General features: G+C 36.4%; 1 protein-coding gene across 1 annotated transcript; it reads right to left on the reverse strand.

The window, feature by feature from the left end:
* Positions 1 to 8,623: 8,623 nt before the first annotated feature.
* Positions 8,624 to 23,440, reverse strand: LOC127868518 (cytochrome P450 3A41-like). The gene is made up of 14 exons (XM_052410361.1): positions 23,135 to 23,440; positions 18,690 to 18,786; positions 18,140 to 18,192; positions 17,816 to 17,912; positions 17,454 to 17,570; positions 16,805 to 16,887; positions 16,142 to 16,293; positions 15,897 to 16,021; positions 15,643 to 15,766; positions 14,458 to 14,615; positions 13,061 to 13,149; positions 12,457 to 12,594; positions 10,914 to 11,085; positions 8,624 to 9,160 (listed from the first exon to the last, which is right to left on the reverse strand). Exons 1-14 carry the CDS (start codon positions 23,188 to 23,190, stop codon positions 9,086 to 9,088), a joined length of 1,536 nt encoding a protein of 511 aa, XP_052266321.1. The 5' UTR covers positions 23,191 to 23,440; the 3' UTR covers positions 8,624 to 9,085.
* Positions 23,441 to 23,478: the final 38 nt, after the last annotated feature.

Raw genomic sequence — 23,478 nt, forward strand, 5'->3', positions numbered from 1 at the left:
ATCATTAACTCTCACTTATTAGGGGTACATCTTTATTGATCAAGGGACGTGCAAACACAACACACGCATCATGCATACACATGCAAGGTTTACATGTCTATTTACGTATACAGAATACCGATTTGCTCGAACAACATCTCTATTCGGATTTACTATTGCTGAGACTAGTTTGTTAGTTTGTGAATGTCTAATTATAAAATCGTCTCTCTATTGTTGTTGATATGCATGTACATATATTAATATACACATATTATTATCTATTGTATACATTAATGATGTAAATACTTGTTGTAAATGTGTTAAGCTCTCCATGAATGGAGGAATAAAGAATCTAGCTATTACTTTTTCGCGACTTAGTCAACGGTGGCAGGGAGGTACTTTTTAGTCTTAATATTTCGTTCCGACAACGTTTTGTTAAAAACGAGTTGTGTATTTATAAATTAACAGTTGTAAATGTCCGCGCTTTTATAAAAGTCTGGTCTGTAAGCTGTTTATTAAGTAAGGATGGAATTTCCAGAAAATTAATTTTGTGATAACACAAGGAGAAAAAGATTTACAATATTTAGGTATAGATATCAAGAAGACAATTACATTTTTTGCAAAGTTAAACATGGAATTAGAATTGCGCGAAGTACAAAAATGAACTTCCGACGAATAGTGAAGTATAATAAAATGTATAACATTAACCGTTTAGTTTTAAAAGCGTTTTGGCCATGGTCCCTTTGGCGTTCACGCAGTGGTTTTATTTATTTTTTTAAATTTCTTCATACATTAAATAAGGATTATTAAATTCATTACGATTGCTTGTTATATTTGATAAAATCGTATAACATGTATCTCAAAGATACTTAACCCTTTGCATGCTGGGTAATTTGTCTTCTGCTAAAATGTCGTCTGCTGAATTTCTAAAATTAGCATTTTCTTCGATTTTTTCAAACAATACTATCAGAATAGCAAACAGTTTGGATCCTGATGAGACGCCACGTTCTGTGGCGTTCTCATCTGGATCCAAACTGTTTGCAAAGGCCTTTAAAATTCGGCTCCAGCGCTTTAAGGGTTAATGAATACCACCTCAGCTTTACAAGGTCAACCTTCTCCAGTTTCAAGGTCGCTAAATCATCACGGTACACCCGGAGGACACCAGTACAAGACCATCCTAGCAAATACGCAGAAAATCGGAAATGTCAAGATCTGTCTGTCCATTCGATTTTGGCAACAGTTGTATAAAATGGAGCTTGAATAATTACTGTTTGAACTGTCATTCATCGTAAAATACACCTAAATGATAATGGATCAATTTCCCGCTGTGAAGACGGTCAGGTGGATTTCTGATCAATATAGTACCATACACTGCTTTTAAAATGGCTTTTATTCAATAAATGTACATATATATATGAGCATAAATGTACATTTATTGAATATACGCCATTTTAATATATAATATTATGTATATATATATATATATATATATATATATATATATATATATATTATATATGGAAAATTGAAAGCATGTTTGTTCGATTTGTAATCAGAGTTTAAAAATTCTCAAATAAATGTGGCAACATTTTTTTTTCTTTCATAGTCAATACACTGGGGACTTTGGTAACGCATTCACTTTTCAAACTTGAATATCTTCAGTTATGAGTAAAGATAACTGATTTAAAATTTTGCATACAATCATTGGCTACCATTCTATGCAAGCCACGATACAATCAGTCATCTGTGACGATTGGAAGCTTAAGCACGTGGGGTAGGTGTGGTTTCATATTTTTGCACGTGGAAATGTTGAAACGCGATTAAATTCTAGTTTTATTCAAATAAAATTATTTAGATGGGTACTTACACAAGGAAAACATAAAATTAATTTACAAAACATATAGCTCGTATAAATATTCAGGAGCGCAATTGCGCACTTTGCATTTTACAGGCTACATTTTCCACTTGCTCTACAGCGTCTCCGAATCGTCACGGATGAATGATTTTAATCGATAGCTTGCACATAAATCAAATTGTCACATGTGCAATTTTAAATAAAAATATTTACTCATTACTGAGATATGTAAGTTTTTAAAGTGTTGCGTTAGAAAAATCACAAAGTGTAGTAAAAGGTGTTATACATGTTATTCCAATTTAATTTCAATTTTATAATTCTAGGTAAGTTTTTACACAAGAAAAACAAAAAATTAATTAAAGAAAAGCAATATAGCTCGTATGAATATTCAGGAGCGAAACGGCCCAATCAGCTTGTTGCAAGGCGGTCAGTTATTAAGACGTGTTAGTTTATGCGTTTTACTTTTCACATTGTTATTAATTACCGTTGTACGAGTTTGCGAATTTGACTTTGAAGTGACGTTTTTAATTCGTTAAGTTTATATTTTGTTGTTTTTCAATTCAATTAAAGTTTCAGGAATTATCAGATATTGTGTTGAATTATTCTTGGTCTCCAAATTTCAACACAAGCCGTTCAAAAATAAGGGAGCTATATTGATATGATTAAGTGATGCGTTAGAAAAGTCTCCAAGTGTAGAGTGAATTAACACACTGTACTGTTCTTTTAAGCACATTATAAATAATTAAAACTATACGCATATATAATGAAATAATTAATAACCATACGGTTTGATAATGCAAGGTTAGTACATCAGCTATCCAACTATTTAACCGGTGCCTTTCACAATTGCTACGCCATTACCTAGGAAATAGTCACACGTCCATTATGAAACCAATGAGAGCACAGCTTTGTTGAAAACTATTATGTTCAACTCGACATGGCGTAGCAATTCTGAAAGGAATCGGTTGAGAAGTTGGAAAGCTGATTCTTGCAACAGATTGGAGTAAGAGGGATATATATTGCTAGCAAATATTAACTTGGTTTAAATGTTGATTGTATGAGATGTGTTACTTCAATGTTAGTGACTTTCCAACAGAATTATGCAAGCTTGCAATGTATTTTTCTGTAGCCAGACAGATTTTAGGAAATGTTTTTGCAAGTTTGCCGTTTGATGGACGCGTTTATGGTAGACAAATTTTAACAGGCATCGATTTTTCCTTAAGTTTGATGTCATCTGAGTTGTTTGATATCACGATTTTGCAAATCGGTTGAAAATTGATAAGAGTAGTGAGTTCGCAAGTTGGCTGGTGCCGAAATAAGCATTTCAAGTGTCGAAGTCAAATACCTTAATATATATATTTATAAAAATATATATATATATTTTAAAAATCGACTTGAACTTGTTGTTTTAATATTTTGTATAACAAACAGGCAATGTTGAGGGTTTTGGGAGGAGGATAGCAGCTGCGGATAATGGGGGCAGAGTTGCGGGAGGGAGGAGCAACTAACGCCTAATGCATGTGGACTTATGTGAGCCTAATTTCGATGCAGTGTCTCGACAATATTTCACGCTCGTATAAATCTATCGTCCTTAATGTTACAATATTTACATCTACTTTCATGACATTGGTCTTCATTTCGGCAACACATTTCCATTCGCATAAAAGCGCATCTTGTTTCATGAGATTTAAGAGAATACGATCCATTTATTATCATTGTGTAAATCTAGTGCAATTTATTTATTGTGTATAGCAATTGCTCAAAATACGAGAAGTTGCTTATCTGAAAATAAACTGGCATGTAGTGTTACAGGTATTAATTGAAAAGCATTTTGCAACCAAATACGCGTGTGAAATGTTAATAATAAAAGAAGACAACACAGTTTTGACAGGTTGTATGCATTTAAAAAACGAAATCCGGTTTAGCTTACAGACCATTTATCATTATTATTTTCCCACAACACACAAATAATATTTACTGCCAGAAAAAAGATTACAAAAAAAAAACAACAGGTAAACCTCAATTGTCCCCAAGCGACCTTATATCAAGTGCAGCTTACTGCACATAATTACGTTATTCTAACTTGTAAATTAAGTTGGAACCAGAATTAATGTATTTCTAATTTGGCTTAAACACGTGGAGTGCTATTTTTACAGCCACCGTGCTAGTCTACCTGCTCACCGTGTGCGGAGTACCACTTGTTGCCGTTGTTAAAACGCCACTCAGACATTAAAGGGGCCTTTTCACAGATTTGGCATTTTTTAATTCATTAATTAAATGCTTTATATTGATAAATGTAAACATTGGATCGTAAAGGCTTCAGTAAAAAATCAAGAATAAAATTTAAAAAAGTAAAAGAACAGTGCCCGCAGCAGGTTTCGAACCAGTGACCCCTGGAGTCCTGCCAGAGTCCTGAAGTAAAAACGCTTTAGCCTACTGAGCTATTCCGCCGATTACACTAATTAACGTATTTTATACCTTATATAAGCAATCTTCGTAGTTTCACAAAATTTAAACGACAAAAAACAGAACTTTCCAAATTATTCAATCGTTTCGCGTTGCAACGCTTTATAATTTTTAGGTTTTAAAATCGTCAAAAGGTGCATATAATGGCTATGTTAGACCATGGTAAATGTTCAGTATTACTGTTTCCTCACAAATATCATAACTAAAACGAAAATTTGCGAATCTGAAACAACTTTTTTCAATTTTGTCAATTTACCAAAGCGTGAAAAGATCCCTTTAATTGCAGGCATACATGTAGCAATAAGTGTCTTTATACATACAATCGGCTTTGCAATTCACATGATATGCTATGAATCAAATACAAGAGGATGATATTACAAACGGTGCATTCATTCTACGTCACGCAAAGATTGAGAAATGGAATTTGAATGAAATTATTATGTAAAACATTGCATTTGTGACTTTTTTTACTTCACATTTTATGTGCAGAAGGTGGTTAAATCATTTTGAAATAAAAAGGCATTACGACTACAAAGTTGGTAAAAAGTATCGAATCCTTAACTAAAAAAATAAATTGTACACGTATTCATAACGGAGCAATTAGTAACGCACGGACGTGAATTTTGTTTAAAAGCTTACCTTTTATCACGCTGTTATTGTGTTAAGTTTAGAGGAAAAGTTATATATTAAAATATCATAACGGCTCTGTTGTAAATGGACTAAATATAAAATTAACTTCTTCCAAAATGACTATTTTAGTAAAGACATTTGTGTCCTCACGTTGAAGTCTGGCTAATACAGGGTCTTCTACGGTGGCATGAACTCATTTTTTTAAATTACATTCCTCTTTTTTTTTCATTTTCGTCCTCACGACGTACTTACTCGAGGGCACGACTTACTAACTCGTGGGAACGAGTTCGCTATGTCGTCGGAACGACTACTAAGTCGAGGGAACGAGACAGAAAAAAAGAGTGGTGCAAAACTTTATAATCGACGAGTGCAATGAAAACAAGAGCGGTGCGGTAAATAAAGGAGGGCTGCAGTGCACAAAAGAAGAGAGAATTTCATGTAACTAGAGGGATCAGACTAACTAACTCGTGGGAACGATATGGCTTTGTCGCGGGAACGAAATAGTAAAAAAAGAGGAATGCAAAACAAAATAAAAGAGCAATGTAGTACATTATTTTGCTTTCTCAATGTGATAAATTTTTTCTCGGCTTTTATATTTAGTTTTCTCGACTTAAATATTTGGTTTCTCCTTTTGCTTTATTAAAATTCACGGATAATTAAAATATTCAAATATTTGGAGAGAAAAATTGTCAAATCTAATTGGTCAACCAATAAGCATCTTGTTTGTTGTGCACCTCTCTATTTATCTATCTCGTTCCCTCTAATTAGTAAGCCGTTCCCACGACATTGCTACTCGTTCTCTTCTCTTTTGTTAAATGCTCCCCCCTTTATTTACTGTATCGCTCTTTTTTTTCATTGCACTCCTCCTTGATTAAGTTTTGCACTCTTCTTTTTTCGATCTTGTTCCCTCGACTTAGTAAGTCGTTTCCACGACATATCTTTCTGGTCCCCACGAGTTGGTAAGTCGTTCCTCGAGTAAGTATTTCGTGGAAACGAGACAGAAATAGAAGTGAATGTCACCTCTATGCCACCATAGTCTATACATTATTAAAGTTTTCGTTCGATATGTACGACTTCAACTTAATGTATTTTTATAACAGCAGTTACAAGTGAAGAACAGCCCATGCCGGTTGAAAACATTAAACAATTTTTTAATTAAACCTGTTAGATGCTGCATTCATTTGCATACATATAAAAATCTAGCGATGTGATCGCATTATTGAAGCTTTAACTACCATGTTACCCTGACCAGGATATATTCTAAAGTGCTTCAACATTTAAAACAAAACATGCGTTCGCATTTCATTTTATTATAGGACAATCAACCACGAGGTGTAAGACAGCGGTTGATACTTTTAGGTTTATCAACAATTGATTGTGCCACATTTCCGCGTAAGAATAACCAAGTTATAAATGGGCCGTGCTCTATGAAAAAGGGGTTTTATGCATGTGCTTAAAGTGCCGTCCCAGATTAGCCTGTGCAGTTCGCACAGGCTAATCAGGGACGATATTTTCTGCGTTTATGGTATTTTTCGTTTAAAGATAGTGTCTTCTTAGCAAAAATCCAGTTAAGGCAGAAAGTGTCGTCCCTAGTTAGACTAAGCGGACTGCACAGGCTAATCTGGGACGACACTTTACGCACATGGATTAAACCCCTTTTTCACAGAGCACGGTCCAAATATATGTTGGAACTGTATAATATTGAATCCCACGAAGAGGTGTGTTTAATATGATTAATGTAAACCCCGTGGATATTGCAGAAACGATACTGAAGGCAATGGCTGGCTTTTAATTCAATATATGTGTTCAATAAATGCTTTACTTCACTAATACTTACTAATGAGGTAACACAAAATATGGTTTTATATTTCGATAATTCCTTATTCAATCGCTTAATCGCTCACTCCCTACAACAGTTTTTCCGTTTACATACTATCCAGAATTTTGCGATTCAAAGAATAAATTCCCCCTTATTTACTCATTCGCTCAATTACTCGCTAACATATATACCCATCTCTCATTAGATACACGCTCTTAACAGCCCTTCTATGTGATTTACTGGCTGACTTGATCACTATTTCTATCTTTTTTTTCGTCGCTCACCAGTTGTCAAACTGGTTGAAGAACTCACTCATTCATTCCTCTCTTTCCTCTATCGCTCGGTATATACTGCCCTTCTTATTCGCATGCGACAATCATTAACTCGCACCCATTACGAGACAATCCTAATTGATAAAAGGGGACTTGGTAGCAATGTTGCATCATTCTTAATCATAACAACTATTCAGCATGCAACTACATGTATTATACCCCCCCCCCCCCAATCGCACACACATTATGAATAAAACTGCAAGATTTGCTGATCTATTTACGTTATAGCATACCAATATTGTCGAATCATTGGTCCGCAAAATTGACCACACACGATCTGTATCCGGGTTTACAATTTACGTTTATCAACGCGAATGCCTGTATTAGCTAATCCTCAACAGAAAATTGGCGGATCATAATGATGAAATTACAAAAGACGAAAGCGATTTGTACGACCGCACAGATTTGACGCAAGGACGTTTTTATTTATGTCTTAACCAGGATTTATGATAATTTTCCCGCGATTTCGTATTTGAAGAAGGCAAGACCTGCGTCGCATATCGTTCCCACGACGTATTGATACAAATGGGTTGCATTTTAATGAATAAACTGTTGATTCAGATGCCAGCGCTTTAGTTTACTTAATTCAGAAAGCTGACTAACTTTTAATGTCGCACTATTAACACATAATTATAGTGGTATGTGTTCATATAATTATTAAGGCGGTTTGATAAAATGCGGCGGGGAAACATATATACATGTAATATTTAGTTAAGAATATATATATATTATAGACGATACACCATTTCAGCAACGTTCTACACGGGTTGGGCATTGCATGACTACATAATTTGGAACCTCCAGCGAATGGGGAATTTCGATAAAATGTACGACTTGTACTCCTTTTTGCTTAATGAGCTTTGTGGTCATATTCCTGTGAGTATTCACATAGCGTTTTATGTCACCTCTTTAAACATTATATTTGATTACAAAATTCACTACGATTGCTTGTTTTATTTGGTAAAAATCATGCTGATACCGTTGTCATTTTCAGATACAGTATCGTTTCGTTCATGTGTGTTGTATACAGAGTAATGCAGACAAGTGCTCATTGTAGGATTGCGATAACCTGTATCTTAAGTATACATTATGCATACACCTCAGCTTTATAAGGTCAATCTTCTCCATTTTCAAGGTCGCTAATAATCAGGTATACCAGTATGACACCAATACATCCTGGCCAATACGCGTGAAACCGGAAATGTCAATCAAGCTCAGACGCCTTCATTAGCGTTCCATTTACAAGAAGTGACATGTTTCCTCACAAGTTTTGGACTGTCCATTCGATTTTCGCACCAGTGACATAAAATGGAGCTGGAATAATTACTGTCTTGAACTGTCATTCAACGTTAATACACTTGGGTTAATGGATCAATTTCGCACTGTGAAGATAGTCCGGTGGATTCTGATCAATTACAGATAGAACCATACAGTTCTTTGAAAAGGGCGAATATCCAATAAATGTAGAACATACATAACCTGAAACACTGGAAGCATGTTTGTTCGATTTTATCGAAGTTTAAAATTATCAAATAAATAAGGCAATGTCGTATCTTTAATATTAAATAAAATGAAACGGACACAATCAACGGTTTTACACATATTGTTAAATTAAACTGTGAGCAGTATACTGAAATATTTAACAAACATAAGTTTGATTATGCAAGGTAAGTACATCATATAGTACAATATTTAGCATGCACAGGGTGTGGTGTTACACTACTATCAACAAAGCTGTAGCGGGCATCTGTGAACATGTTTTTGTGAATAGCGACCCATAACATATGCTACTGTTGTTGTGTGTTTCTTGACACAATAAATATATTCCCGGTAATCTTTGTGCAGACCGGCCAGTAAACTCTGGTGTTCGTGATATCGTTGTTGATAGCCTTTATATCGTAGAAATGCGACACTCAATTTTGAATGCTTCTCAAACATCGACAAAAGATCCCCCCCAATAGTGTGTTACTGCATGTGAATTCCGAAACAACTCCGATGCGCTCTTTATCGCGCCGCAACACGAAGCAAGATCGGAGTTTTGGGCCTCAGCACACCGACGTGGAGTAGTTCAAGAGGAACCTAACGCCAAAAAAGTACAATAAGTTAACGACACAAAATAGCCGACCTACTTTATCACCTTTTGTTTTTGCCATGCAAGTAGAACCACGTGACTTGTTGGCCCAAAATAAAATAATAGCGTAGATTAAGCCATATATACGTTGCACTATGTTAGAATGATAGCAAATTGGTGATTGCCGCTGATGGTAACCTACATTTTGAGAAAACAAGAGGGCCTGAAAGGCCCAAGGTATCCCCCGCAACATATGCTTTGTTTGAGGATGGGTGCAAATTGGACGGATGAACATAATGATAGATGGACGGACGGAGGACAATAACACAAAACTAAGACAAAGGAAGGTTCTTAACCCTTCACAATTTATTTAGGTGAATTAATAAGTCGTGCGTTTTCCACAAAAACATTCAATGTTTATATACACTCAATTTTCAGAGTGTTGCAGAGTGAACACAACATCTGTTATGTTAAAAAAGATATGGCTCCGGACACAATAGTGCCTATAGTAAAAAGCATTTTTTCCAGATACAAAGGGCCATAACTCTGGTTTTAACAGATGGTGTACAATGCCATTTGGCGTGCATCATCCTCTTATGCTTATATATACTCATACGAAGTTTCAATGAAATATGCCAAAGCACTTCCAAGATATGGCTCCGGACACAAAAGTGACGGACGGACAGCCGGACAACGCCAAAACAATATCCCTCCGCCTCTGGCAGGGCTAATATACTCATACCAAGTTTCAAAGAAATCCGCCAAAGCACTTCCAAGATATGGCTCCGGACACAAAAGTGCCTATAGAAAAAAAGCATTTTTTCAAGATACAAAGGGCCATAACTCTGTTTTTAACAGATGGTATACAATGCCATTTGACATGCATCATCCTCTTATGCATATATATACTCATACCAAGTTTCAATGAAATCCACCAAAGCACTTCCAAGATATGGCTCCGGACACAAAAGTGCCTATAGTAAAAAGCATTTTTTCAAGATACAAAGGGCCATAACTCTGTTTTTAACAGATGGTGTACAATGCCATTTGGCGTGCATCATCCTCTTATGCATATATATACTCATACCAAGTTTCAATGAAATCCGCCAAAGCACTTCCAAGATATGGCTCCGGATACAAAAGAACCTATAGTAAAAAGCATTTTTTCAAGATACAAAGGGCCATAACTCTGTTTTTAACAGATAGTGTACAATGCCATTTGGTGTGCATTTCTCTTATGCATATATATACTCATACGAAGTTTCAATGAAATCCGCAAAAGCACTTCCAAGATATGGCTCCGGACACAAAAGTGCCGGACGGACGGACGGACAACGCCAAAACATTATCCCTCCGCCTCTGGCGGGGGATAAAAATCAGACAGGGTCACATTAAGTGGTATAAGTAGAACCTTATTTTAAATGCAAACCTCTGACGAGTTTTTGCAGCAACGATTTCAAGGCATAAAAATGACAACTAAGAGTTATGACTTGATAACGATAATCTCGATGCCATTTCGTCTGTTTTCTGTGTAGCAGTTTTGAAGAAAACATGAGGCAAATCACTGTTTTTAATTATAGACTGTAACCATCAAATACCAACGACTGTTACGATAATCGATTTGAAGCACTGGTGGCAATTTTGGTTCATTACTCGAGTTTAACCTCCATGCACATACGACTGTTTTATCCGCATATGTTTAGAAGACCATTGTGTGACATTCGAGGTATATAAACACAAATTCCGATCATAAACACTTACGACTGTCTTCTCTGTCCTTTCGAAGCGGAACTTCCGGAGGATGTGCACAAGCGCTATCTTGGCCTCGACCTGGGCGAGCCTCATTCCGATGCAGTGTCTAGGCCCGACTCCCCAAGGCAGAAATGTCATCCCGTCCGCACCGCCCGACGTCTTACCACCCTCCGTGCTGAACCTGTTGAACCAACAAAGGAACGTCCAACATAATATGAGTCGCGTTCTGAGAAAACTGGGCAAAATGCATTAGCGTAAAGTGTCGTCTCAGATTAGCCTGTGCAGTCCGCACAGGCTAATCAGGGACGACACTTTCCGGTTGTATGACATTTTTCGTTAAAATGAAGTCTTTTCTTAGCAACACTCCAATTAAGGCGGAAAGTGTCGTCCCTGATTTCCCTGTGCGGACTGCACAGGCTAATCTGGGACGACACTTTACGCACATGCAATATGCCCAGTTTTCTCAGAACGCGACTCATATATAGTAATTATATGAACCGGTATCTGGGAGAATTGGTATTCACGCTTGTGCGTAAAGCATCGTTTAGCCTAAACTGGCTTTTTGTCTTGATATAATTCTTTAAACCGAAAACAATCAATAAAAGAGTAAAACAACGTTTTGACCCTGATATAGCTGTGCGAATTGCACAGGCTAACTTGGAGCGATATTTAAGGCACATGAATTAAGCCCGGTTTTCCGAGAGCGCGACTCATATCAGTAGCAGTACGATGACGATTTTGGAACATGACAATCACGATGACAAACATTCATAAAGCAATTGTGTTTAACACTGTTGTTTAAAAAGCATCTAAGCTATCATAGCCAATCAGGAAAGGCATACAATAGTTACACAGATTTTCCGTTAGAATGACTTAATACCAACATGCAGCAGGATATTGCAGTGAAAACCAGTCAACATTCATGCCGTTTTTGGTATGTTTGACAACTCAACAAACTTATCATTTCCGGGCAATACAGAAGCGACCTCCACGGAAATGATTGATCGATTCCGAGCATAATTCTTAAAATCCTGCAGGTGCCGTTTCATAAACGATCGTACGACAATTTTAACTTAAGAGAGAATTTTGTCATCTTAATAAGAAGACGAACTAGCCCGCCATGCTCGTCAAATATTTACGGCGCTTGAGATGCCAACGTAATTACTTAAGTACTGAAAATTTATAATCATATGATATGGACTTAAGCAATTATGTATCTTCGAAAAATGTATTTTATCGTAAATATGTACTACGATGTTTATTAAAACGGTCCTGGTGGTCATTACAAGATGTACAGAATCGATTGAAATAGTTTTGCGACCATCGATGGGTTTACGTACGAATGTCTTTTTCTTTTCTTTTTTCTTTTTCTCATTTGACTGAAAACAATATTTAAAATATTGGTTTGTGAAGAAAATTGCATCATTTGTTTTATTACACTAGAATAAAAGTATCAAACTCATAGATTGGTTTCGATCTGAAAGAAATTTTCATTGGATACAATCGCTGCAGGAAGTTAATGCAAATGACGTCACAATGACGTCACAACTACCTTTCAGGATCGAACACTTCCGAATCCGGATAGTTTTCTGGATCGTAATGAACGGTCCAGACTGGAACCACCACGCTGGTACCACGTGGTATCACCATATCACCGTACCGGATATCCGTTTGACACGTGCGGGACAGTCTGTGGTAGAATGATAACGTCAAAGAGACAGAAATGGAACCATTACTTAACAACGATAATACTTAAAGCATGACGCCACTGAGAAATAAACATATGCAAATATGTCCACGAATACAGAAATTAAGAACTACGAACTACGTCACGGACACAGAAATGAAAGCTTTACGTAACATAGAAAGAAAAAGAATTGCAACGAACATGGAAAAGAACAATTGCTTCATAAGTACATAAACATGATATTATATAACCAATACGCTACCCGTTTTCATAGCTCACTTCCAAACAGACAATTTTCGTTGTCATGATTTTAACCGATCAATGAACAACAATTAAGATTAAATCTGCGTAGGAATTCTGATGTAAAGTCGAAAACATAAAGTTTTTAATGCACAGGATCGCGTATTTTTAACGAGTCTGGTGCAAAATCGCAAATGCATTGTCCATTCCATACAAAAAAATGTTTTACCTCGTAATGGGCGGGTACATTCGAAGAACTTCGTTGAAAAACTGATCCATGTACTTTAACGTAGCCAGATTTTGATACGTCGGACTTTCCTACAATATAGCAAACAAACATCAGTCACACTTGTAAATATAAGATACGACGACGGATTATTAATCGTAATTTATTAGGATGACAACGAATGAAAATTAAATGGACATAAATAACATATATTACGACACGCGGATGGACGGTGTAACAGTCGTTTTAATATTTTGATCGATTCATCATTAGGGATATGTCGGCAATATCCTGTTCCAGAATTTACGACACGGCAATACTGTTGTATAAAGTGGATTATGAAAGATAAAGAGAATAGTGAACAAGAACGCTTATTGATTTGGTCATATGCACATGTACAAAAATTATTATTCAATTAAGTTTATAAATAAATGTTCACAATTAGCGACTATTTCGTTTTGTAATTATAAAACTAACGGTTGTTGAATTGTGAAAGCATGTGCACAAATTAATATTCAAATGCTTTTATCAATAACTCTTCGTAATTAGCGATTTTTTCGCTTTTGTCATTATAAAATCAAAGCGTATCAATTTGTTTTTGCATGTTAAACAATTTGTTAAATATTCCGATAATGACATGAACATTTGTTCGTATTTGCGACTACTAGTATTTTGCTTTTGTCATTAAAAAAACAACGCGTATTAAATTGTATAAGTATGTAAAGCCAGGGACCTATACATAGGATGTTTGTATAGGTCCCTGATAAAACAGTTGTCTTTTTTATATTTCGTAAACATTCAAAACGTATAACGTTAAAATCGAGTCAAGGGAAACAACTCTTATAAACGAGCAGTAATAGTAATAACAGTATTCTCCCCTAGCAAAACAAACCCGTCAGCGTGAAACTAAGCTAAGGGTTTACAGCAACCGGACCGCAAGTATATTCTTTAACCAAATAATAATTTAAATAATATGCTTTAAATGTCACGTTGAAATAAATATTGATATAACATTTAGTCCTAAACGTGTACATATAAAATGGGTAAAATGTCGGTTACGTGATACCTTCGACTCAAATATAAGAAGACGCAGATCTATAGGACCTTTGATTTTTTTCGAACACTATAAAAAACTCTTATACAAAATAAAAGTTGGGATGCGACATCAGAATGTCAGTTTCGTGTGTGATTTAGGAAACGCCTCAAGAGACTAAAATAAAGTCCCCCTGTCCCGATATTGGATTCGGATTTATCTTCACTGAAATTAAAAACTGTTTTTTTTTAAACATTTTTACAATTAGAAGAGGAAATCATCTGAACCTTGTCACTTCAAAAAAGACGAATTACATAACACATTTACGAGGTAAATTCTGTTTAGTAAGGACCAACAAATTTAGCACCTCCTGAATGTTTTCCTCAATCTCTCGGAGCAACTTGGCCTCAATATCCGGATGAAGTGCCAGTACGTAGGTGGAATAACGAAGCAAGCTTGCCGTGGTCTCAAACCCCGCGAGAAAGAAAACAAACGCCGTGGCGTTGATTTCAAAGTCCGTTAGCTCTGAAAGTGATGTGGAAATAGTGTAATGATTCGAGCCGCGTTATGAGAAAACTGGGCATAATGCTTGAGCGTAAAGTGTCGTCCCAGATTATCCTGTGCAGTCAGCACAGGCTAATCAGGTACGACACTTTCCGTTGTATGGTATTTTTCTTTTAAAGGAAGTCCCTCCTTACCGAAAATCATGTTTAAGCGGAAAGTGTCGTCTCTGATTAGCCTGTGCGGACTGCACAGGCTAATCTGGGACGACACTTTACGCACATGCATTAAGCCCAGTTTTCTCAGAACGAGGCTCATTTTATTTCAAACTATATTAAATCTTTCAGCGATAGTATAATAGTTTTTCGGCTTGAAAACGACGAAATACTTTAAACGAGTACGCATTACTGGAAAGAGTGGACGTCCCTACTCATGGATGAGCTACTCTCAACAGCCCACAACAGTCCTCAATAGCGGATGATGTCTGTGTCATCGTCCCTGATTCCCCGCCACCCAAAGGCCAGAATGATGATACACTGAGTTGATTTATTAATCTGTTTGTTTTTCTTTTGGCGCGCACTGACTTGATTTAAAAAGTCCGTAACTCTATTTGGGATAGCGATAAAATGGCATGGCTTGACTTTAAGTCAGTTATTTCTGTGAGTGATGGTGAAATGGTGCATCAACTTCCTTACAATGTAGTTACATCTGTAAGGCCATAAATAAACTGGTAAGTAGTTTCTGTCAAACCATGAAATCCTATAAATGAAAATCACGGAGTGCACCTATGCTTATCGTTGTTAATGTCAGTTTGTTCTTTCTCAACACTGATAACTTTTTTCTACGAATCGTAACATGAAACGATGAAAAAAGAAAGCAAGATAAACATGCGTCTATCTTCTTAAAACGTAACGTGCAATGTCAAGTCCGCTAACAATGACGTATAGACGTTAAGTGAACTAGTGAAGTGATTTCAGAAACAGTATTTTACTATCTAATTTCAATAAAAAGTCAAATATGCCGAGCAGCGTCAAACAAAACAACCACGTACTTTCTTTCTGCTGAATATCTTCGGAAAGGTCGCTCGGTCCAATATCAACCCCGTTCTGGATATATTCGGATTTTGCTGGATCAAACTCCGCTTTTAACAACAGTTGAATAAAATCGACACGCTCCTGCAAAAAAGGAAAGTCGCTTCCCGTTAAATAAGAAAATATAAAGATGAAAGTTCGTGTTTAACAATAGGATTTACCTTCATAAAATGAAACATTTCGGAAGGCTAAGCTCCACTAAAAATAAAAGTACCATTTTGTGTTTCTTTCTTTCGTCAATAAGAGTCTGACCGGTGCGTTGGTAAAAATCTATGGTTTTGCCGGGCGACGAGGAAAATCCGAGATATTTCAGCGCATCGCCCAAAATCGGAATCGAGGCTAACCGGAAATGGATTAATTTGACATAATTAATAGGTAATACGTGTTATACATTAAAAAATAAAGATGAATTGATTACATTTAAACGTAAAAAACGTGAGGCCTAACAAAATAACTTACACGTCAGCACGACGTAAATCCTTGTAAAAGAACTCGGGATAAATAAACGCTCAATGTGTGTCACAAAGGGGTCTTCCGGTTGGTTCTGAGAGTCGATGTCGATACCAAAAGCGGTAGAAGCGATGGCGTCCATCGTGAAGTGCGAAAATATCCTGTTAAATAAAAACCCGTCAAAACACATTTATAAAACATCTTGGCAAAACGTGTGCAATATTAGTCAATGACACATCTTTGCCATGTAATAAGTAATGTACATTTGAATAATTCCATCTATACCAGACTTAAAGAGTTCTATGTCAATTATAATTTGAACGAAATTTAGACATATCTGAAAAACGGGTGTTTTGTGATAATAGTTATGATCGTATGATAGTATAAATTCTTGCAGAACATGCTACAATAACCAATTTTGCATACAAAATTCGAACACAAATGTTCTGACGATATTACAAGTTTTGTTAAGTAAATGCATAATATAGCATGTCAAGACAATGTTTAAATCACTGTGTATACTGTCAGTCTGTCGGCTTAAAAGTTCCACAAATTTAAGCCGATTGCAAAATTTAATATCTCGTATCGACTTTGCTGAATATACTCACTGGACCTTGCTAAATGAGAAAAACTCGGTATAGTATTAAACAAACGTTTGGAATATGACCTTACTTTCGAACGTCCACCTCTTTTCTGATTTGGCTGCCAATGTTCGTCGCTAACACAGATGCACATTTGTCGATAATTGGTAAAAACTAAAACAAACAATATGATTACAAAAAATCCAAACATAACATTTCCTCATTTAGTAAGGTTATTTAAAAATATGCTAAGGGTATTGATTTAATCAGATCAGTGAAAATAAATGAGTCCAGTTTTGGGAAAAAGGCGCTTAATACATGTGGATTTAGTGTCGTGCCAGTATAGCCTTTGCAATCCGCACAGGCTAATCAGGGACGACACTTTCTATCCTAACTGTGTATTTTCTCAAAGAGAATACTTTATTCTAAAGAAAAATACAATGAAATCAGAATCGTCCCTGATTTGACTATTTAACCCATTTATGCCAAGCGTCTAGAAAACAGGCCTTGACAAACAGCGTAGACCCAGACGAGACGCCGCATGATGCGGCGTATCACCAGGGTCTGCGCTGTTTGCTAAAATGGAATTTCTGTAAGAAATATTTTTAATATAAAAATAAATATACTAGACATCCCTAATTTTGGAAATAAATTGATCCAATTTAGAAGGATGGGAGAGTCCACTAGGCATAAATGGGTAAATGTGAGTACTAAAACGCCTTATGGAAGTCGGATGATACCTGTTTGAGTTTAGCAGCGCTGAACGACGGCGTCAAAAGGTTCCGAACACGTTTCCAGTTACGGCCTTGCATGAAAAACAGACCTTCCGACAGCAATCGGGGAATATTCTTCGGAACCTTAAATATATCAACTATCTTTACCGGCACTCAACCTTTGTGATAATTTATAACCGATTTAATATTTCTACTAATAAATACATTTTAATTAAATGGGGCTTGATTGATATTTAATACACACAATCCAGACTTTCTTATGTAATATAGCTTGCAATTAGTATTGTTTATGTATTACTACGGTCACGGTTCAATACCAATCCAGGATTCAATTATGCTGTAACAATATTGGGTCGGTGTTTAATTACCGGCCTGTCGGTGAAGTTGTGGAAGTCTTTCACAAGCACGTTCTTGATAAGTTCAGGGTCGCAAGTGACAACCTGGGGCTGGTAACCAAAGTAGCATCTGAAGGAATAGACTAAATCAGTTATTATTTCGTTCTTTACATGTAGACCTCCCACCATCTCTTCCGTTTGAGATCTTGTCTCCTTACGTCTTTACTGTGAGCAACCATCCCAAACATACGTTTCTTTAACAATAATTTACCAAAATCATCACGTTTTAGTTAGGGGAATATTAATCGATAAAATTTTTTTTACTATAATGTCTTTGCTTTTCAACGCTTTACTCACCCATAGACTTTTCCGTATTTTTGAAACCACTCTTCGTCTGTCTTGTTAACACCCTAGCAAAAATACAACATCTCCTCATTATATTGCTTCCACAATTTAGATAATACAGTATACTCTATACTATACCAAACCAAATACGAAATACCAATTAGTTGAATATGGTTAACAAGAGATGTGTTTGTCAGAAACACAATGCCCCTACTGCGCCGCTTTGAAGCGATATATTTGACCTTTGACCATGAAGGATGACCTTGAACTTGATCTTTTACCACCCTAAATGTGCAGCTCCATGAGATACACATGCATGCCAAATATCAAGTTGCTATCTTTAATATTGCAAAAGTTATGGGCATTGCTAAAGTTTTCGGACGGCTCACAGACTGACAGACAGACGGACTGACGGACAGTTCAACTGCTATATGCCACCCTACCGCATAAACACACTCATGTTTAACATATCCACAATGACGGGTTCATATACAAAAGAAGGAAGATGAAATCGACATTATATAACATGGGAAACCTAAACCGCAACCAACATCATGCTGACCCTGTAAAACATCTGCAACAGGTTGCCCACCAACGGCCAAGGGGTTGGGCCTGGTATGCCGTTACGTCGGAGTTGAGTAAAATGCCGATACAGGTGCCTGTAAAAGAATTTAGTATTAATTTGCGGAGTGAGCGCCAAATCTTTTGTTTGTATCGATGTGATATATAGTCCCGATTGACCGGGTGCCGAATAGTATATATTTTTTGACGATGCTGGAACAGCGTCGTCTAAGGTTTGATAACCAGTAAAAAAAATCTTCACAATGGGAACATATGTAAAAGACCGAGCCAGTCCGATTGAGATAACTCGATTTTTTAGTTACTTCCCTTGGCATTCCCCACTGCGTAGGAGATTGCTCGTTGATTTTCAACATTCTCCTAGCAGAGTTGTCGTTCGTGTTGATAAAGGTAAATATTAATAGAACAGCATATCCTGGGGAAACAGATTCAATAAGTGTATCAGAACGTTAATTTAAAATTAGCAATTTTACATCCATTTTATTTTTATGGACCAATGAAACAACTATATATTTTCTCTATTTTGTTTGATATTTGTTCTCGATTTAGTAAATAAATTGCGAATAAAACATGTAATATTAACTTTTTACGTGATCACAAAACTAAAGAATGCGAACAATTTCGAACCTGCAAATTGTAAACGCTGCACTGCTATGATATATATAGATATAACAACAATTCCTTGCGCAGTTGTCCGTCCCGCTAGCGCAGTGGTAAGGACGTTAGCTTTTTCACCTTTACGACACCGGTTCGATTCCCGCTCCCGGCGCAATGTTATATTTTGTGTGTTTTGTGGTCACCATTCCGGACAGGTGTTTTTTCCGGATAATCTCATCCCCCCCCGCAGCATTTGACCATATTAAAAATTAAAAAGTATTTCAGTACAAAACAAATAGCTGGAAATTGCAGCTATCATTCAAAATTCGTCCCAACTGTCGTCAATCTAATCTTATTAGGTAGGAGTGCTGGACACACTCCGGGTCCCAACATTATGCAGCCTCAGCGCGGAGGTAACTCATTACCTTGGAAAACACAAATACACAGACTGGGTGCAGCCTAGGCGCGTATAGTCTCAAACATGGCAACAAACTCAAGTGCGGGCACAATCATTTAAAATTTACATATTGAATACGATATTCTAACAGAAATTACACAACCACCTAAGTGTACATACCATGTTTGATATTTCGTTCGATTGTTAGATTTAAGCATATACATGTATAAGATCATTTCGCTATTAGTTAACTTATCCATATGTTCGTGGGCGAACTCGGATAGTCAAGTGCTCATACGATTGAGCTCACATGGTCCGGCTATGTGCTCATACCTATTTTCGAGAATCATCATGAAGGTATTGCCATACTTAATGAACAAGAATGTGACCCGCCTCCCAGTTTCGCTCAATGGGTCAAGTTACCCACGGGTACTACTTTCCCGTACCCCTAAACTTTATTTCGTACCAATAATGTTTCGTACGCAAATTTTTTTCGTACCAAATTTTTTTTTCGTACCCAAAATTTTCGTACCCAAATTTTGTATCGTTCCCAAATGTTCGTATCAACATACACAATTGTGGTGATATAGATAGACTTAAATTGATGTTTTATATCCATCCTCTTCAAAAGCATCGTCACACCAGTACTGTCAGTACTTTGATTACAGGATATGCCAAGCATTAGTTGCAACTTCTTCAAGTAAATTACTCGACACGATTTGTATCAATTTAAAGAGTAGACACTCGCACTCCAGGTATTGGGCGCATGACAAATTCACTGAAACACTATCAATATGTCATACAACAACAATTTTCATCACTTTGACCCAACAAAATTCTGATATAATATTATATCAGAATTTTTTTTTCTCAAAGTGATGAAAAATGTTGTTTTATGACATATCGATAGTGTTTCAGTGAATTGGCCACGCGCCCAACACCTGTGCTCCGGATAAACATACCAACTTGCTTATAAATACATTGTATAGGCTTTTAATAGCGATATCATATGACGATACAAACTTACCAGTAATGCTTAAGCAGAACAGCTTTTGGTAGTAGCCAAATCAAAGTTATTATTTCAGTGTTTAAATTATCCAACTGAACCCATGTAGTAGTGTGTTGATAATATTATAAACAGTTCATATAGTATTTCCATATTTCATTTTAATTTGCATTACTTTCATTGGTAAGTAAACGCTCTATGGTTATTTAAAGCGGGTATATACGATTTTTTATATATGTTTAATTGTAATATATTGATAAAATATGTTACAATAACACAAAATAGACAAGAAAAATTATACATTTAAGCCGAATTTCATAAAATGCAGCAAAGACAAATTAGCGCCCCGAGCCGATAGTGACGTACATATTTTCCTACAATAACCGAAGCATTCGTCTTTGTATTAGGATCGGAGATAGTGTTCGTGTGTCGTATGAATAGATATCGTTGCAGGAATTCAAATAAACCGTTAAACTAAGTTTAGATGCACATCGTACATGTATGGTATACATGCTGGCGAATTCGGCTGTACAGCCGTTTTCAATTTCAGAATTAAACATCCGGTTTATTTCGCATTTTTCGACATATGGTCTTCTTATTTTTTATTTTAATTTATATTGAAATATATATATAATAAGTTTTTTACACAGTTTATATAAATTCATAAATATTTGACAAAATCGTATATACCCGCTTTAAAGCAGTACATTCATTATAAATTATCCAATCAGGTCGAGCTACTAAGACCTCGTGAAGAGGCCAGTAAGACATGTAAATAAACTCTGATACACACACACACACACACACACACACTTACACACACACACTTACACACACACACACACACACACTTACACACACACACACACACACACACACACACACACACACACACACACACACACACACACTTACACACACACACACACACACACACACACACACACACACACACACACACACACACACACACACACACACACACACACACACACGCACGCACGCACGCACGCACGCACGCACGCACGCACGCACGCACGCACGCACGCACGCACGCACGCACGCACGCACGCACGCACGCACACACACACACACACACACACACACACACGCGCGCATAAATTAGTTGATACTACGCAGCAGTGCATTTTGTGATATTCAACGCGTTTTTTTTTACAGGATTATGGGTTCTGTAAGCTTGAACGTAAACAAACTTTTGACACTTTCATCAGCGTGCATGTGTTCTTGGAGTCGTACTCTAGTCTAATGCTTATTCACATACGTCTACATACATATCATTTCATACTTAGACGTTATGCGTGTGAATGTCGCATTTGTGTGTGTGCAGAATTTTGTGCTTTAGAAGTTAAGTACAAATGTGGGATACTCGCATATAGTTCTACATGTTTACTTTGTAAAAAGAACGTTTTCAATTTAGCGAAACGAAACTTGAAAGAGGTAAATTTACACTATTTATATACTGCGTCATACACACAAATAATTAATGTCTTGCCATATATATATTTATCATATGCTATTCCCTGATTCCCATGTAATGCAATCATTACATATTTTTTTTATATTACACACGTGTAATACAGCATTTTTAAGCGTTTTCATTGGCTTAGTTTTCGTTTATTGACCAATCGCATTTTGTTATTTTGCTGCAATGCGTCAAATGACGTCACGAAATGTAAACGACATTCGGGATTTATCATTATGTTTGCGTAAATATTTATTTAATTCGCACATTTAAAAGCATGTGATTAAAAAGATCTGACACTCGTTGTCATATCAAACCATATTTTATTAAACTCGTCCAGGAAATTCGTTAGTAAGCTCGCCAAAGGCTCGCATACAAACACACAATTTCTGAACTCGTTTAATAAAATATGGTATGATATGACAACTCGTGCCAGATCCTATATATTATATAGAAATTGATCGTGTGTATTACAGGTCGGACCTCAAAGACCTCGTGAAAAGGCCGGTAGGACCTGTAAATAAACTCTGAAACACACTGTGTGTATGACGCAGTAATTATGTGTATCACGCAGTAATTATGCAGAGTTATGTGATCTAAAACTTGTGCAAACGGAACATTGTAGAAATGTTGTTTATACAATGTAAAGTGCAAGAAGATCTTCGATCTTGAGTTGTTGCAGAGTAACGTGTCCTTGAATTAAGCAATGCCCTGCTGAAGTTTTGCCCGTGTGTGTGACTAATGTTAAGTAGCAAATGACACAATTTTAGAATGATTTAACTATATAATACTCAACCTCCCCACTCCCCCTGCTTGAAATGTGCAATTGCGGTGGTAGATCTATTTCATTTTGTAATCTTCAAGTTCAACTGCGATTTAGATCTATATGTATTGTTAAAAGTATGATCAGAAAACTGACTGATGAGCAAAACTGTCAATACTTACACGATCAACATCGCGAGGATTGCCGCAACGAGGGCCACTGTTACTTCCACCTCCATGTTTATCCCTCACGCCGATAATCCGTTACTTCAAATGTATAGAAGTTCTTACCAAATGTTACTTAGATATAAATTGTGTCATAACAATAGCTCGCATTGCTTCTGTCGTTCATGAAATGAGTCGTTATGAATCGACATAATCCGCTCTCTATTGGGTTGTGAATGCAGCGTTTAGCAGTTTTAATAACGCAGTCAGTATCTTTACATACACGTCGTGATTATGAATAACCGTCTACGATGTATTCATGGCTATTAAAGGGATCTTTTCACGCTTTGGTAAATTGACAA

The sequence above is a fragment of the Dreissena polymorpha genome, chromosome 2 (genome assembly GCF_020536995.1).
Source record: "Dreissena polymorpha isolate Duluth1 chromosome 2, UMN_Dpol_1.0, whole genome shotgun sequence".
In the NCBI taxonomy this organism is placed as follows: Eukaryota; Metazoa; Mollusca; class Bivalvia; order Myida; family Dreissenidae; genus Dreissena; species Dreissena polymorpha.